Here is a 20,410-nt window from a genome sequence, read left to right as displayed (position 1 = left end):
CTACCCACTCCTCTATGTCAAGTCTTCATGATCTACCCACTCCTCTGTCAAGTCTTCATGATCTACCCACTCCTCTATGTCAAGTCTTCATGATCTACCCACTCCTCTATGTCAAGTCTTCATGATCTACCCACTCCTCTATGTCAAGTCTTCATGATCTACCCACTCCTCTATGTCAAGTCTTCATGATCTACCCACTCCTCTGTCAAGTCTTCATGATCTACCCACTCCTCTATGTCAAGTCTTCATGATCTACCCACTCCTCTATGTCAAGTCTTCATGATCTACCCACTCCTCTGTCAAGTCTTCATGATCTACCCACTCCTCTATGTCAAGTCTTCATGATCTACCCACTCCTCTATGTCAAGTCTTCATGATCTACCCACTCCTTTATGTCAAGTCTTTATGATCTACCCACTCCTCTATGTCAAGGACTCTCAAAGAGAGATCACAAAAACAAACAAGTTGAGTATACAATGTATGTACAATTTATTGTGGCTCATACACCCACTACACAATAAGGCTCATCTCCAGGAACTATGGTAAACAAATACACTAGTTCTTATCAGCAACACCTTTATTTCTGTTTCATCAAACACATTCACTTCAAAATCAAATTCTGATTTGTGTATAGCATAAAGCTGCAGGTGAGGGATCACTATTTAACATCATGGATATTAAGGGGATTATTATCTGAGACAGAACATGTTTTCAGTGAGCACTTCAAGACATTTCTTTCTCTGAAAGGAGGTCAAAATAACCTTAGCACCAAAACACTATATTTGCAGAACATCCAGCACATGAAGGGAACAATTTGTTTTTCTAAAATTGGACAACTAAATTCTTTTCAAATATTGAATGGCTGGTTCTAAAACATTTATGGACAGTATTATTCTTGTTTTAAGCTTAATGACCATACCGTATTTGACGTAATAAGCGCCCCCCTCTGATAAGCGCCCACGGAGTTATTTGCTGATATATTGGCTAGTGAACAATCCCAATTAGAACCCCTTCCGATTGATCAATGTACACAAGATTTATTTGTTCATGTATATAACGCACGCGTGTGTTATATGCACCCTTAATTATGGGCAATTAAATTTCGGGAAAATATATGTCGTGTATGATACGCACATACTTTTCTTATGTCAGGCTGTCAGCATAAACCACGAAATTTACAATCTTTCAACTCTGTTTTCTTTTTCACCAAAATTATATTCTAATAATAGCCACCTATTTCTAATTTTGAGGGCGCCCCGGGTGCTTATTACGTCGAATATGGTATAATTAAAAAAAATTCAACAGGCTTCAACACATTTGCAAGAAGGTATTTGTAGTTCCAACTGTTGGTCAATGCATTATGTAATACACCATGATGCGTAACAGCAGTTTGCTCAAAACATCCAATATTGCAAAATGAAAATATCTCTTTGGGGACAGATCCATTACCTTTCCTTTCAAAATTACAGAAGACCTGTTTCATAAGAAACATTCATGTACGACCTGGAGGTGATTTTCAACTTTGAGATTGTGGATGAGTGCAATTATTTTAATCATTCATAAACCTCAAACCGAATTTCATTAAATAAGATATGAAAAACATATTTTTTTTAAATGTCCAAAGAAAATAATGTCAGTACATTAATGTGACATGTTAGTTTATTACTTGTAAATGCAATGCCCAATGTTTAAAAGAGGAAAAATAAAAATGACTTAAATTTGCAAAGTTATGAGTACACAATAACCAAACTTACAAAAAAAGCTGTTCTTCATAAAGAACAAAAAGTAAAACAATAACATGTCATAATGTCCTTCATAAAGACACGCAGTCATACTTTGACTTCCCAGAGGAAAACTGACATCACACTGGCCCTACAGACATACACTGGCCCTACAGTCAGTCTTGACTTAGAAACATCACTTTTCCTTTACAACTAGACAGTTCATTGGACAACATTTATCAACACATTCTCTTCTTGTAGTCGTAAGACTTGCCAGTTCATCTTAACCAAACCTAGTCTGGCTGTGAAGAGCTTTATTATTCCTTACTTATATCTGATGGGACAATCACAGTGCTGTAAACCTCATACAGGTTGGCTGGCTAGCCAAGTCATCTGTATGTGACCACCTCCGTGGTCTAGTGGTAGAGCATCCGCCCAGAGAGCAGAAGGTCCAGGGTTCCTGTGTCATACCAAAAAATGCAAAAAGATGGTACTTGTTTTTTCCCTGCCTGGCGCTCGGCATTAAATAACAGTGTGTTGAAAAATAAATATGACATAAAATGCTTCCTGCCATTTAATAAATTTGCATGGAAAAAAAAATAACTAACTTTTAAGTTTCTTCCTTCAGTAACCAATATAAACGGTCAAAAATGATGATAATAATAATCATCATCATCATCATCATCATCATGACATCACTGACTATGAAAGACACCACTAAATCAAAATAAAAACAGGAACCTGAAATTTGCACACAACGATCTCCAACCACCATGAGAACGTTTCTACAAACAATTTCATGACGGCCAGCTGGTAGTTGACACAATGAACACATTGACATAGTCAACCAGAAGATCTGAGTTTGAAAGACATATTTGGCAAGTATATATATACACTATTAAAACTTTTTAAAATGTTTTTAATATATTCCAATCAAGTGAATTGGTGATGGTTCTGTTTAATAAACAGAACATAAGTAAGATATATAACAGAAATGATGATTCCTGAACTGCCATACAATCCATGATCTGCATACAAAGTTTCATGAAAAAATATTGAATGGTTTATGAGAAATGCTGTGAAAAACAAAACCTAACCTAAGTCCTACCAAAGATTTATAGAAGTGATAAACGTCTTGTGAAGTGGACACTAGGGAAACAAGAGTCATCAGAAGATGACAATCTTTCCCCTGGCCCCACAACAGCAAAAGGCACCATTTCAGCCTTGGCTACAGGTACCAAGTTTGGATTCAATTTTCTTCACTGTTTTCAAGTTATGTTCCAGAAACGAAATACAGATAGATGGACAGACAGACTTGCCAGGGGCATAACAAAAGTGGTAAAACATATAAGCATGTGTTTGTGAATCACCATCACACACAGACCCTACCATTATTTCAACTTGTTGCCAGGAAACTCCAAAAAGCAAAGTCTGAAACATTTCTGACTACCACAAGGCACTTTACTGATGTGCACACTCAGTTTGACTTAGACATAGTGAAGCAGTTATTGATGAATGGACGGATCCTGTTTCTATATCCCCCTCCAAACATTGTTTGGGAGGTAACACCAAACAAAACAGTGATTGAAGAGCCAACTATTGAGTAGGAGATGGTTACCTTGACGCTGATGAAGCTGTACAAGTTAATTTTAACGAATTTGTAATATTTTAGTAATTACAAAAAAATCTTTTTATATATAAATATGGCTGACAAAATGACATTAACTTGAGGATGTTGTAAAACAAATTACCTTAATCACTGTATAAAGCACCGCCTGACCAACTTCTGGACCAATCTGTAAGCAATCTTTATAAGCGCCTGGTACAAAGCCCAAAACTTGACATGACAATGGATATGTTCTTGTGCATATTACATATCCATAATAGTAAACACAGCAGTATAGAAAGGGTATGTAACAGCCTGAAAACTATCGAAAACGCTTAACTTTCGTGGATGTTTGAACTAATTCTAATCTCAGACAACAAATTTCCTTGTGTACAGGTTTGATAAGCAACCCCAATTTTCTAAGTGCTCAGGGCACCCATAACAGTGAATACAGTAATTCCAGAAAACACGAAATTTTGCCTAAGATTTCACCACCATTCATTCCTGAAAAAGAATGTGTTGTGATGAAAATAAATATGTCAGTTTCTACTTGTACATCTTGAGGTATTCCTCTCAAACAAAAGTTCAATACTTTTAATGGTACGTCTGTAACCATGGTAACTTCAAGAGGTATAGTTTGAACAATGATGATGTATATCATAACTCAACCAAAATCTTCCAGATTCATCCTCCATAGCTTCCATTCCATAACTGAAACCTGCTGGAGTAGTGCAATATCATATTTACACATCCCTACATCCTTGATGCCAGAAATAAACTGATGATTGTGATGATGTACATTGCTGGCTCCAGATTGGGGATACACTGTGTCCGGACACCCCCCACCCACCGCCACCCTATTGATAACCAAATGTAGTCTGCTGTAGATAGTAAAATTGACTGAGAGGACTTTGATATTTTGGACCCCTCCCTTTAAAAAAATGTTGGATCTGCCCTCGATGTACACCACATCACCATTCCTCAGACAGCTAGCTTATCATTGCATCAAGCAATCAAAGGCCATAGCTGTTTGTTACTATCCAGTAGCTTTCTTTAAGGTGAACATGAGTTGTCAGTAACCATGGTACCATCTTTAATGTAGGAGCGTAAAATCTTTGGCAAAGGGAGCAAATCAATGACCTTTAAATGATTCTGAAACACTTCACAGTATTGAACATGTTTCCAACATATTGAGATCCAAAGTTTCATGCTGATCATGTCTTAATTTACCTATAACAAACAATGTCTGATTGTTTTTACAGAATAATCAAGATCAATTAAGGAAAAACATCTCCTCCCCCACCACCTAAAAATTGAATAATGAAAATTTAAATTCAAAGACTTGAAAAAGGCACTTATTGGTGTCTAAAAGTTCTACAAAATTGTGAACATGATGTTTAACAGGTATAGACATATGAAGTACAGTTGCACTGTTTGAAAAAGAAATAACAAAATTCAACAAAAACTATTATATGAAAAACTAAATAATTTGAACTCGTGAAGACCCTTGTAGAATATCTTTTACACCTTCGGACAAAACGTCACAGCGATCCAGGAGTTTCTGAAAAAACAAAACAATTTTACTATTAAATCATTAAATCATTATTTATTAGTTTTTGAATATATATATATGACGTAAACATGGTAGAGTAGCATAACAATATTTGCAGTCATAAATGCTTTACAAAAAAATCCTTCAATTCAATTTGCAAGAGGTGATGTGAAATAGGGACAATGTCGCGTTTGAAATTATTATATAGAGAGGTGTGTGTGTGTTTGTGTGCGTGTGTGCGTGTGCGCGTGCGCGTGTGCGTGCGCATACATGTCCATGCCAGAATACTCAAAATGTTTTGCACAGACTGTCTGAGTCCTGTTTTGACAGACTCCACAGAAAGAGGTATTACCGGTATATCATTGCAAAATATTGCAATGCACTTTAAACCTCTGATACCAATCCCTAGTGAGGAGTCAATATTTGACAACACTATACCAAAGATATCAAGCCCTCATGTCACAAAGCGATCATCGTCAAGGTTAAAACATGGGAATTTACAAAAGTTGCAGTGCAACAAACGCTTTTTGAAACGAGGCCCCAGGTAGGAATGACCTTTGACCGCTATTTACTGACTTATTTCATAGATTTTAATTAAAACAGTAGGATTGGTAGTATACATGGTGGAAATAAATACAAAAATAATCCATTTTTTAAATGTTCAAATGATCTCACACTGGTCATAAAAAAAACTGCTCTTACTACAGATGTGTCAGGAAGAAAAAGGCCTCTTTTAAAAATAAATTTCAAATTCAATTTCCTTCCACATTTGTGACATTTGTAACTCTGTAATCCAAGTAAATAAACAAAAACACCTTATCATTTGGAAAACAACCATTCTCAGTGGCATCACCTGTATTCTGTCCGCCATGTTTTTCCGTTTTATCTTCGCCCCCTTGTTGTCTTCTGCAAAGCGGAGAGCGTCCAATGACTCGAGCAGCTTCATGAAGGCTTCAGATACTACTAGGATCTGCTTCCTCAGCTTCTGTAGTGCCGGCTGCTGCAGCTTCTTCTCCAGGAATCCCTGCAACACATGGGGATGCAGGCTTCAAAACTAACATACCATACACCACCATCTATAAAGCGACTCCGTCTATAAGTCGACCCCCCTGTAAATCCTTCAATAACGATGCTAATTTATATAATCTGAGTCAAAGTATGGCGTTTGTGACATTTTCTGTCCACTAAAGTTCGTTTCAAGGTGTCAGTAGCGGTAACCTGACTGTTAATGACTGTTAAATAACAAATTGTGCGATTTACTGATCACTTCACACAGAATTTCGCCGAATTGAATGTAAACTATATTGAATGAAATCTTGAATTGCATACTCAGTACTGAGTGTTAACATGGTATTTCAGGTGTTACATGCTCACACTAATGTCTTTGTGTTCTGTAAACAACACACCAAAACTCTGCTACCCTGTGTATAGGGCGATCCCCCTTGAAACCCCCCTAATTCTAGGTATGAAAAACTTATACACAGCGATATACAATAGTCTGAGACTAGCAAATTCAGGAAAGACTAGTTACATTTCTTTGTGGACTACCGTTTGTACCATTTCATAGATGGCTGTTGCAGACAAGAGTAATAATAATTATTTCCTAACCCTTACATTTAGACGTGGCATGTCTCTTTTTACCACTTAATAATTCTCAGTCTCTAGGAGCAATGTTATCGTCCAATCTGCATAAAATTTATATGGATGCAAAGAAATAAATCCACTGTGACACAGAAAGTTTCCTCTCAGAAATGTCCGCCATCTTGGATGAAATAAAACACAATAAATGCAGCCTTGACTTTCATTACCATCAGCTGCTGTGTGATATCACTCACCCTGTTTATACCATCAGCTGCTGTGTGATATCACTAACACTTTATACCATCAGCTGCTGTGTGATATCACTAACATTGTTTATGGCATCAGCTGTTGTGTGATATCACTAACACTTTAAACCATCAGCTGGTGTGTGATATCACTAACACTTTATACCATAAGCTGGTGTGTGATATCATTAACACTTTATACCATCAGCTGGTGTGTGATATCACTTATACTGTTTATGGCATCAGCTGCTGTGTGATATCACTAGCACTGTTTATGGCATCAGCTGTTGTGTGATATCACTAACACTGTATACCATCAGCTGCTGTGTGATATCACTAACACTGTTTATGGCATCAGCTGTTGTGTGATATCACTAACACTTTATACCATCAGCTTCTGTGTGATATCACTAACACTATATACCATCAGCTGTTGTGTGATATCACTAACACTTTATACCATCAGCTGCTGTGGGATATCACTAACATTGTTTATGGCATCAGCTGTTGTGTGATATCATTAACACTTTATACCATCAGCTGGTGTGTGATATCACTAACACTATATACCATCAGCTGTTGTGTGATATCACTAACACTTTATACCATCAGCTGGTGTGTGATATCATTAACACTTTATACCATCCGCTGGTGTGAGATATCACTAACACTGTATACCATCAGCTGGTGTGTGATATCACTTATACTGTTTATGGCATCAGCTGTTGTGTGATATCACTAACCCTTTATACCATCCGCTGGTGTGAGATATCATTTATACTGTTTATGGCACCAGCTGCTGTGTGATATCACTAACACTTTATACCATCAGCTGGTGTGTGATATCACTTATACTGTTTATGGCATCAGCTGCTGTGTGATATCACTTATACTGTTTATGGCATCAGCTGGTGTGTGGTATCACTCACCCTGTTTATACCATCAGCTGCTGCGTGATATCACTAACACTATATACCATCAGCTGTTGTGTGATATCACTAACACTTTATACGATCAGCTGGTGTGTGATATCACTAACACTTTATACCATCAGCTGCTGTGTGATATCACTAACACTGTATACCATCAGCTGGTGTGTGATATCATTAACACATTATACCATCAGCTGGTGTGTGATATCACTTATACTGTTTATGGCATCAGCTGTTGTGTGATATCACTAACACTTTATACCATCAGCTGGTGTGAGATATCACTTATACTGTTTATGTCATCAGCTGCTGTGTGATATCACTTATACTGTTTATGGTGTCAGCTGGTGTGTGGTATCACTCACCCTGTTTATACCATCAGTTGGTGTGTGATATCACTTATACTGTTTATACACTTACCTTCTTTATACCATCTAGCTGCTGTGTGATATCAATTACCTTCTTTATACCATCCAGCTGCTGTGTGATATCACTTACCTTCTTTATACCATCCAGCTGCTGTTTGATATCACTTACCTTGATTATACCATCCAGCTGCTGTGTGATATCACTTACCTTCTTTATACCATCTAGCTGCTGTGTGATATCACTTACCTTCTTTATACCATCCAGCTGCTGTGTGATATCACTTACCTTCTTTATACCATCCAGCTGCTGTTTGATATCACTTACCTTCTTTATACCATCCAGCTGCTGTGTAATATCACTTACCTTGTTTATACCATCCAGCTGCTGTGTGATATCACTTACCTTGTTTATACCATCCAGCTCTTGACTGATATCACTCATGGTCTTGGACAGTCTTCCCAGTTCCTTCTCAGCTGTCTTCAGCTTCTGTTCATCCACCATATCCAGAGACTCAGGCTGTTACCATGGAAATGGAAAAAAAAAACGGATGCAGCATTAGAAATTGGCACTAGTCCTATAGTTCTTGCCAAACTGCCCAATAGTTAAGCTATCCTAAGGACTAGTAGAAATTTCTATTTTTAAGGATTTTGCAATATTTTATCATTATAAGGACTAGTGGACTAAAATGTTAGTTTCTATTGCTGGGAGGGCACAAGAATGTCAGGTTCCTTGCACACAAATAAACATTAATAATGTAAACTTTTGTCACCCTAACGCTGAAGCCTAGAAGACTATTTAGCAAGAGTTAGAGCATGGATGACATTTTGTCAGACAAAAGAGTAAGTATGTACATTTGTTGAATAGAATTATATATCTAAACTTTACTGCTTGAAGATTACAAGGTGCTTCCTTTAGTAATCTTTTTTGTGCATATGAGGATGACGCAACGGCCCAATCCCTGATCAGGAAACTGCAGGATCATTTACAATAAATATCACTTTAATTTTAATTTTTATGAATGTTTATCACTTGCTGGGGACGCAGTTAAATCATGTAAATAGGCCGATCATGTTGACTGAATTAACTAGTGTCAAGCGCTTCACCCAGTAATGTGGACTGCACCCATTTCATGTGCTGTCTCGCATACATGTCACATGTCTGATAAATGGAACTGTTCATTCAATATTTGCTTAGACCCAGACAATCTAGTGGTTGACATCATGTTTGTTTGTTTGTTGTATAACATCACACTAACGTCACAGTCTGAAAATAATCGTGTCTGGACCAGACAATCCAGTGATTGATATCATGAGCATTGATCCACACAATTGGGATTGATGACATGCATCAACCAAGTCAGCGAGCCTGACCATCCGATCCCGTTAGTTGCCTTTTACGACAAGCATGGGTTGCTGAAGACCTATTCTACCCCGATTCTCCACGGGTCGGTTGATATTATGAGCAAGGATTCATGCCATCAGGGTACAATGACACACAATCAACCAAGTCACCAAGCCTGACCATGCATGCACAGTGACATGATATAAGAAAAATTCATGAAAATCAAAGGAAGTGTGCCCCATTTTGCCAGTCTCCAACCGCCATCTTTATGGCCTGGACCCTGAATGTACTACAAGAGTCCTATAGACTACAACTGGAGAGATCCATGACATCCAGCATAGTTAGTCCCAACGCTTCCAGTGAAAACATCCAGACTCACAAACGTAATGTCCTTTTTATACATGGTAGATATTCCAGTGACTCATATATTCACTCACCTTTTTACCCAGCAGCATAATTTTCGAGCCTTGTTTCACCCCAAGTGATGACAAACTTTCATCTAGCTTCGTCAGCGAACGACCTGTTGGTCATACATGTTATTGGTGTAAAAAATGTAGAAACATAAATACATTTTGAATCATGGATGCTTATCAATGACATATCAGGAAATAGTGTTCTGAGCATTATTAAAAATAAGTGAGCTTTTGAAGAATATGACAATCAAGAGTTGCATGACTCATGAAACTGAAATTTTATTTGAGCATAATTAAGTCATTTGTTAAATTTCATGATGTTTGAACCACACTGGTCTCTACCCAACCATGGTTGAGTACAAGTCAGATTTACTGGACTGGCTGGCTGTGTACAAGTCAGATTTACTGGACTGGCTGGCTGTGTACAAGTCAGATTTACTGGACTGGCTGGCTGTGTACAAGTCAGATTTACTGGACTGGCTTACGGCTGATCTTACTGTCATATGTCATGGGCAGATATTACATATTCAACATTAGCTGAAGTGAAGTGGAGTTTAACATAATGTTCAAGATTATTGGACTTATATAGCGATGTGCATACACGTGTGTGTATGTGTGTGGCTGCTTGTACTAGTCTGGACTAACCACACAATTTCATAGTGAAAGTCCACCATTCCACAGTTTAATATGAATACCAAACTCAGACACAGTATACTGACTGACAGTGTCAGTGTACTGACAACCAGTCCTTGTTTTTATCCCCTTAATGCCGACAAGAAGTACCATTATAAGGTCTTTTAGTATGACCAGTCCAGGGATCGAACCGCTGACCTCCCGCTCTCCGTGCAGACTCGGTATCCACTAAACCACAGAGGATGTCAAGTGATAGATACAGAAGCCTTTTGCGGCGATTTGCTTTTTTCTTTTTTTCTTGAAATTTCAAGATACTGAGTTGAAATGTCAAGATAATAAATTGAAATTTTGAGATCAAAACTTGTAATTTCGATTTATTTTCTTAAAATTTCAACATAACATCTTAAACATTTCAAGTTAGTATCTTGAAATTTAGACTTATCTTGAAATTTCGAGGAAAACATTAAAAAACCAAATGAACCTAAACATGCTAAAAGGCTTCCGTAGATAGATGAACATGTCCGAGGTCCAACAAGTATTACCAATGGCAGTGACTATTGCTATGTCTTGCCTTTAAGGGGGACGGTGGGGTAGCCAAGTGGTTAAAGCGTTCTATCGTTACACCAAGACCTGGGTTCACTTTCCCACAAGGGTACAATGTGTGAAGCCCATTTCTGGTGTTCTCTGCAATGTTCTTGCTGGAAAATTGGTAAAAGAGGCATCAAACAATACTAACTCACCTTTAAAGATGAGCCTCTGAGATGTCTGTGGGATTTCGGTGAGTTCAGTGACTGCCTTGGTGAGATGTCCGACTGTGAGCACGTCGCCTGCCTCCTCCTGTGGTAGACACATCCCCAGTTCATGCTTCCTTGGACCTGGCAACAGAGGCATGGTCCAGGGGCTTGTGTCAGGCCAGGTATTGTATGGGGGATGGACTTATCAAGACCCGCTCACAATTTAAGATTTGCAAGAAAATGTAACTCATCGATTATTGCAGAAAAATCTCGGAACATACTAATTTTCATGATTTTCAAGCTCAAGCTATTTTGCACTTAAAAGATGCCCAAACATTTAACACTTGTTTCAAACGCACAAAATATGAATCCTGCAATATATAACAAAATTAGAAATAAATAATTCTCACTTTTTAATGTTCTTTTGGTATTATGATTATTACATAAACGATGAAAATTTGAGGGAGTATACATACTTATTTGTGTAATTTTATGTCCTATGTACTGATAATTGTTTATAATGACATTTTTTAAAATTATTTTGTTTAAAATTTGGATTCAAGGTTTCGAAAAAAGATTTTGTGTAATTTGGTGGACTCCCTGTACCCAAACTTGGGCCTGTGGGAGACATGTGCATGCTTTAGCCACAAGGCAAGCCCACCTTTCCCATCTGACCTTCAGCTGTGCTGAGATTGAGGGTAAACATGGTAAACACATGGTTAATACAACATGTACAACAGTGGTATGATCATGTGGATTAAAAAAAATTCAAAAATTCTAGGGCTGTGTTGCATATTGATAAATATGTTATGTAAACATGCTATGCATACATGTTTCCTTAAGATAAACCAAATGTTTGTCATGTTTTCTTCCATATTAAACTGTCAAACTGACGTTATCATAACTTCCTTTTTCATTGTTTATCACTGTTGATGTGATATAGGGAATAGCATCTGATTTTACCTGTGAAATAACTGGGTAATGCTGGGAATTATAAGGTTACACTCTGAACATGCAGAATCAATAGCATATCAATATAAAGAATAAAAACAACATGACACAGAGCATTTCAACAGCAGTAAGGAAAATAAATTTGGATTGAATCTAAAAATGTTTGATTGCATTTGGCGAAATAGGTGCTTTGTTTAACTATAAATTGCTACAAGTGAAACAGAAAGAGTAAACATAGTAAACAATGTTTGTTCTGTGTCCCATTATATTTATTAAAGAAATTCTGCAGAAAATCTGTCGAGTCCCTAAACATGAGAAATGGTATTTTAATATTAATTTATTATATTTCCATATCTGCATATATATTACATCAAATAACATGATTAATATGTATACTTTAAACATGATACATGAACATGGTAAACAGGATTCAATTCTAAAAATAAGCATTCAAGAGATACACATCGCGATCATGTTTACATAAAATAGTTTCATAAACTGATTAGTAATGATAGTATGTCACAAATATTTTGGGCTGTCTATCAATATGCTCAATATTGATCACAAAGATTGATAATCACCAACTAAATATTGATCAATTATCTAAAAAATCGGAGAAGTAATTTTTTAGCAAGTATGCAAATAGTCCTGAAAGAAATCAACATTTTTCACGCCACTGGCGAGCAGTGACACATTTTTACAAAGATTACTTTGTGGACATTTGAGATATAACAAAAATAGTTGCTTTCCATCTTCGGTAATTGACATGATTGACAATAACAAGTCTGTTTAGATAAATCATGGTAAATTGAACTTCATTAATTTTCATCACAATAGTTTATGTAAGTTATTATCAATGACACAATTTCTACAGCAATAATCGTTAATATTTCTTCCGGTGAATGATAATTCCGATTATCAATCTTCTCAACCAGCCCTACAAATATTAGTACATATTAGGGATGGGTATTGGATGTTTAAAGTGTATCACAATAGTTTACAAAGCACAAGGCCATATTGTGATATGTATCACGATATAGTGTATAATTGTATAAATTTAATTCAGAAACAATCTGAAACATGAATAGAACAAAACAAGATGCTACACTGAGACTGTAGATATCGCTGCAGTGAAATTACATCACAATGATTTGCAGACCATTGTGACATCACTGGTTACCATGACGTCACAATCAAATGACATCACTAATGGCTCTGCTACTGAAGCTGTTAGTAGTTCGTTTTACATTGAAGACACTGCTAATTGAAAAAGTTGGAAGAATGATGTTGGATGATAAATATAATCTCATTCTCGTGTCTTTTGATATCAAATATATCAACACTCGTTGATAAAAGTGGCAAATATCCTTGGCAAGCCTCGAAATTTTTCCACTTTTATCAACTCGTGTTGATATATTTGATATTAAAAGACACTTGGGTGAGATTCTCTATATACCGATATACTAGTAATACCAGGATCATACCGCACACATGGAGGGACCTTAGATCTAGTGACAGTGAGAGTGGTGCTGATCAGGGTACAAAGCGATCTTAGCGCTATGGTGATTTTAACTCTCTTACCATATTTGTTTGTTGTATAACGCCACTCAGCAATATTCCAGCAATATGGTCTGTAAATAATTGAGTCTGGACCAGAGAATACAGTGATTGACATCATGAGCATTGATCCTAGCAATTGGGATACGATGACATCCATCAACCAAGTCAGCGAGTCTGACCACCTGATCCTGTTAGTGCCTCTTACAACAAGCATAGTCACCTTTTACAGCAAGCATGGGTTGCTGAAGACCTAATCTTTACGGGTTGTCCCATACCTTAATATATACTTAAAACCGTTATAGCGCTAAGATTTTTTTGTTCAACGGCACCCAGAAAAGGTGTTTTACACTACTCTAAAAGGTGAAAAGTCAAGACGCAAGAGGAAGTCATTCATCTACATGATCTACTAGACAGAGAATATGTGACACAACACTGTATGGTTTACCTGAGATTGGTACATAGAGATCATGTCTATCTGGACCTGGTAACAATCACATAGTGAAGCATGATATAAGATGGAAACACGCACAAACTCTAATAACAAGGAAACTAGCCAGTAATCATGGTAAGACTAACGTCAAACCTGCCACAAAATGTTTTACCCTTATTCATGTTGAGTAACAATAGTAAGGTTCTTGGATGAAAATAGAGTTAAATTATTATGTGCCTATTGTGGGTTGCATGTGAAGACAGTACTTAGTACTTACTGACAGTCTAAAATGATTGAGTGCCTCAACCATTTTAAGGATGTTAGCCACTGACAATAGCAATGAATCAATGGTTGATCAATTGTTACATCCTTCAAAACATATAGCATATTTTACAATGGGTCTGTCACCATGGCTGCTTCATTAGTTGACCAACATGCACAGCTAGTTTGACAATAAGGTGGATCAGTTGCAGCCACACTCTCGGGCAGAGATATCCGTTATCCTTGAAACTCAACAAGCTTCTTTGTTGTTTAACGCCGCCCTCAGCAATATTCCTGCTGCATGACAGCAGTCTCTAAATAATCAAATCTGATGGAGAATTGGTTGATGTGGTTGATGTCATTAGAATCGATCTACGCATTTGGGATATGATGACATGCATCAACCAAGTTAGCGAGCCTGACCACCCAATCCCACTAGTCGCCTATGAAAAGCATAGTCGCCTTTTTCAGCAAGCATCTGACCCCTATCTTCACGGGTCTGAAACTCGACAAGTGCCAATATTGATAAAACATGGGTACACTCAACAATGCCTGGCATTCTAATAGTCATCAGAGTACCCTTTAATAGCATACCACCATTTTTATATTAGTATAACATTTGTGAGAATTGGTTGACTGGTGTAACTGTATCCAAATCTGGGAGACTAGCTAAATATTAGCCAATGAAATATCGTAACACGATCACAATTACATTCTCGTGAAACTTGATCTAGGTCATTCTGTGTGTTCTACTTGTCCATAACATTACGTTTTTATCATTTGGCTACTGTTGAAGAACAGATTGCTAAGTATGGCATTATGGCCCTTATTATCTCCTAAAAACAGCCGGCCGCAATGAGGGGAAAATATGACAACTACTTCACTTCCGTCACCTTATTTGTTACCATGAATACGCAGACGATTCAGGTCGATAGAGAAACTTTACTTGGGAAATGGCCTACAACAAAGTCATTGATCAATGGGGGTGAGGCAATATTAAACAAATGCCTGAAGTTGAAATTGTTTATGACGCGACCACTTGCTTGTTACGGCAACAATGCAGTTTACCGGGCGCAGCCCGAGCTCTACCATCCGCTCAATTACCGCGCTATAGTGCCACTGCTGTCTCGTTATACCGTTACCGTGCCTCACGCTCTGGTGACTCTCGCTTCACGATCCAACACCCGTTTTCGGTCTTAGGGAAACTTACACATCTTTACAATCAAACACCCGTTTTCGATCTTAGGGAAACTTACACATCTTTACAATCAAACACCCCTTTTCGGTCTTAGGGAAACTTACACGTCTTTACGATCCAACACCCGTTTATCGGTCTTAGGGAAACTTACACGTCTTTACGATCCAACACCCGTTTTCGGTCATTAGGGTTAGCCTGCTTTGGGCAAGGGTGAGCCATAAATTCTTACCTTTACAAGCGTTAATCCTTTTAATCCCATTGGTCGGTCATGCTGACAAAAACAATTGCGGGTGTGATTTCAAGAAAACATGAATGGGAGCGCGGACCGTGACGTCATACGCATGCGCAATTCATTGTTTACTGATTACGCGAGCATGTCAATGGGGATTCTAATGACCCGTTGAACGAGCACTGATTACATGTGATAGCGCCTGTGGTCCAGTGGTAGAGCGTCGGCTAATTAACGCATTAATTAGCAGAACCGGTGAGCCGGCGAAGCGCGTTCGAGCCCCCACAGCGCTAATTGGATCTGAAAAAGTGCGCCCGGTAAAGTGCACTACTCCCCTTGTTACTGATTTGCATTAGTAAACAGCCGCTGGGATGCGTGTCCTTCCTGAACTATGGAAATAAAAAATGCCGCGATACGATGAATGTGACTCAAATTTTAAGTTCTCCACAGTCACTACTTCTATCACTTCTATCAAAGATTCAGTGTTGAGGCGTTTGTCATCATGTTAAATTCCATAAATATTTCAGTAGTTTATCATCAGCCTGTACCAGTTCTGTACAGTGCTGTGTAAGAGAGTGTTAACAATGTCATTCTTTCGGTCATGATAATCGTGAAGTTATTCAGGTATCGCTCAAGCCGCAGAAACCGTATGGATGAATTAAATTATCGTACAAATATATCTGCTTTTGGCAGAACCTAAAACGAATGTCCTGTGACATATGTGGATAGAATATGAATCGAACAAGGTCACTGTTTGCTAATACACACCATGTACCAATTGCAACTTAAGACAATCGACTCCGTCCGCCGCCATCTTGAATCTATGGACACTTTCATTTCAGGTTGTTGCAAACATATACAAATGTCACTGATAATGTTGTCAAATGCCAACATTGCCATGTTAGTGTCTTAACGCAAACCATGTAATGTGATTATTGACTATAATTTTAATTAACTCCATAATGGATGAATCTAGTTGTCGTAACGTAGAGATACCAACTCGTTCATCCATTCAGTGCAAACATATAACTGAAAGCTTGACAAGTTCTAAAAAATCAGTGTTGAAGAAAGACTGAGCTTAGGACCGATGTACCGTTAGTTCTGACCTACCTACTCATGTTGGAAGCAAAGTAAATGCCTAAGAGAGATATCTAACCATGGACGCTTGTTAAAGGAGGCCGGCCCACAGCCTGCTTGGGAGATTTTACGTAGGCACCAAACAGCCTAGATTGGAACCGCGCCAAAACAATGCAAGGCAAAAATTAAACAAGAAAACACATGCAGCAGTTGAATTATTTTTTCGCTATTATTGTAGTTATCCGTTCAATTATCTTAGAACTTTCATTACTATGTTCAGTACAAATCCATGTTAAACACAAAACGTTATTTAACAAATGACATTTCATATTACATTAAGATATATATTTCAAAGTTTAGATTTATAATTTCCGTTCAAATGTGGAATTTAGGAAACTATAATTAAAACTTGTTGAAAATTAATAAAACATATTTGAAATTGTATTTAATATGAAAATATGCCCTGTAATGCTGTGACTCTAAAGAAAGGTGGAAACAGATGTATATGTACCAAAGGAATGACTTAGAACCCCACAATCAAGGAATGGGTAAATCATAATAATAATTATATAGTGTTGTTCCTTTCAGCAATCATCTGGAACAGTTTCATATTAAGATGGTTTTGCATCTTCAATAAGTTCAGATTTATGAAATCTGTAATCATTTTTTAACATGAGTGAGAAGGGTTTTACCCCTTTTAGCAATTTACCAGCAATATCACAGTGGGGGACATCACAAATGGGCTCCACACATTGTACCCATGTAGGGAATCGAACCCAGAATGTCTTCAACATGACGATCAAATGCTTTAACCACAAGGCTACGCCACTACCCTATTTTATATGAACACTTGAACTAAAGTTTAGAAAAAATATAATTTGATTTGCTTTCATCAATTTATTTTATTATGCATTGAAGATCTATAATGCAAAACAAACAAATAAATCTCCAGTACCATTAATGTTTATTTGCGAGACAGTTATGAAAACATATGTAACTTGTAAGGTTATCAAATTACATCAGTGATATTGAAACATGTCCACAATATTTCAAGAAGTATTCAAACCAATAGTAATAAACACATCATGTCAACATGATAGAAAACTATAAACTTATTTGGCTGTTATTAGATTATTAACCTGGTGTAAAAATTATGCACATATCATCGATATGTGTTGCTTGTCTAAAGGCTTCATCAGATTGAATGACAAAAATATATAATTAAACGGTATGATATTTTTGTAATGTTTTGTAAGGTGCGACTAATAAAAGACACCTTTTTCTTTTCAGAATCTATCTACACCTCATAAACAAGAGGTTCACTTTTTTGATTTGCAGAAATAGTTGAAGAATTAGAGTTATTCAACAGGGCAACAGTATCTGATTCCCAGACGTTATATTAACTGGCGTTATCTATCACACTGACACTGACGTTGTTTAAAACGGGCAATAGCTGATGTTCCAACCAGTCGATGAACACATCACCTCCTATAATTTCCTTATGAAAATCACCAGTTTTCTTTTTCGCCTCGAAAACTAGCACACGTCCATCAATAAGCCCCATTTCATGGGTTGCAGCGTGCAAAACAATGACACGATTACCGTTACCTGATGGTCTATGGGTGCTTTTTGTCCATCTGCCGATAGCCACATGTAGTCAGTGAAATGATTCATCAAGGTAAATTACCTGGACACCCTGACCGTGATAGTTATAAATGGTGCGGAGATAATGTGACCTCATAGACAGGATGGAATATTTTCCCCTGAAAAGTGCTCGGTCATCGCCACGTGCAGCGTATGGAAATCCCATCTCTTGGAGGGCAATAGTTAGTGCAGTTAACATCAATTGTATCTTTAATTCCTCCCAAATTCTACTACAAGTCAGGGTTACCTTCTGCGCATAAAGCTTGTACACTATACGCCTAATCACCCTGTATCAAAGCTGTCTAATATCCTTTTACTTCCCAGTTTTGTTTTTGAGACCACCCCTATACCTGTTTTGTTTTATTTATCATACCGTTGACTTGATGGTATGAATTGAAAACCATATAGCTTGGGCAGTTCGGAAATTCACCCTGTCTAAATTAATAAATGGTTTCCCTCTATCTCTCTAAAGTGTAAAGAACTTGTATACAGTTCCAAGTACAGACTCCATATCGTGTACCATGGTTATGGCTATGCAAGTGTAATGTTACATGCATCAATGTTAACAAAACAAACGCAGCGTCCATTTTGTCATTTTAGAAGATGCTCATCTAGAATTTTTTGAAAATGATTTTTGTGTGTGGATTAGATGTTTTATGAAGACTACATTATATTTGGGATTACACTTTATTAGTAGAGAACAGATTCTCTTTCGTTCTGGGGTTGAGTCCAATCCGGGATTCGAACCCATACTGCAGAGTGAGGCACCAATCGCCAACACACAAAGTCAGCGATCTCACCCACTCGGCCACCGAGACTTCCGGATAATGAAATTCCGACAACTGGCCTGGTAGATAAGTCTAAATCACGTACTTTGTGTACCCCTCTGACAAGTGTAGATTGGCACGGCTGCCATGGCCGAAAGCTATGAATTCACAATGTCATTTAGAAAGTGGTCAAATGTAACAAATGTTATATTTGGGATAACTCTTTCTGAGTAAAGAAAATAGGTTTATTTTCGTGTGAACTTGCCCTCTGAGCAACGTCGATCGCGGAGAATCCTTGGATGGGCGACCGCGTTCCTGAGAGTTCCTTTGGCTTTGGTCTTGAAGCACACGCAGCACATGTGGTGTCTCCTTTGTTCGAATTGTGCCTCTGTTCCCCCAGCAGTGAATGTGCCCGGTAGAAAGAGATGTGACTGTTCACCTTCTAACGCCGACGGGAGATGAGAATAATTGTTTAGTGCACACTGATCCATTGACCGGGGTAATAACATAACATAACATAACTTAGAACATGCGTATGCATGGAGTACATCGCCATATACGCTGTCTGCAGATCAGTATATTCTTACAACACAGGAGGGTTCATGAGGGGAAAAACCTCAAATATAATTGCAAGTGCATTCTGTTTCTAGAAAAAAAATATATTTTGTAAGACGGACAACGCAGCGGGGTTCAATGGGGTACACCCCACCCCCACCCCCTTTAGGAAGTTTTAAAAGTAAAATACGGGGGTAAATAGCATTCATGAACGCATATGAATATTCATACATTCATAATTGTACACCTTTTAACTCCGAAGTATCGTATTCTTTGTTTGTTTATTTAAAAATCAGTAATATTCAAAATAAGTTTAATTGCTGTACTCGTATATATATGTGCCGTCCCACATACACATTGTGCAAATCATCCCCTATCTTACAAAGTCATGATTGTATACTCCTATGTATTGTACTCCTGAACATCAGAATTTCCCTCTGTAATGTATAAACATGCATACGACATATATCTTACTTTTATTAACTCTCGCAAAAAGCATGACGCAAACATCCTAAGATTTTATATACACTATACGAATCTTTACGAATTAATACAATATATCCCCATCCAGAAAAGGCATAACATTTGAAAGAAATATTAACTAGAGGATA

General features: G+C 37.5%; 1 protein-coding gene across 1 annotated transcript; it reads right to left on the bottom strand.

Moving 5' to 3' along the window:
* Positions 1-491: 491 nt before the first annotated feature.
* LOC139458364 (BAG family molecular chaperone regulator 1-like) lies at positions 492-16,571 on the bottom strand. Its single transcript, XM_071239772.1, has 7 exons — positions 16,525-16,571; positions 14,084-14,119; positions 11,134-11,268; positions 9,785-9,867; positions 8,409-8,522; positions 5,733-5,903; positions 492-4,888 (listed from the first exon to the last, which is right to left on the bottom strand). The coding sequence occupies exons 1-7, from the start codon at positions 16,568-16,570 to the stop codon at positions 4,808-4,810; spliced, it is 666 nt and encodes a 221-aa protein (XP_071095873.1). The 5' UTR covers position 16,571; the 3' UTR covers positions 492-4,807.
* Positions 16,572-20,410: the final 3,839 nt, after the last annotated feature.

Source organism: Haliotis cracherodii, unplaced genomic scaffold (assembly GCF_022045235.1).
Source record: "Haliotis cracherodii isolate W230 unplaced genomic scaffold, xgHalCrac1.p SCAF_12, whole genome shotgun sequence".
NCBI lineage: Eukaryota > Metazoa > Mollusca > Gastropoda > Lepetellida > Haliotidae > Haliotis > Haliotis cracherodii.
This window is presented reverse-complemented; position numbering and strand designations above follow the sequence as displayed.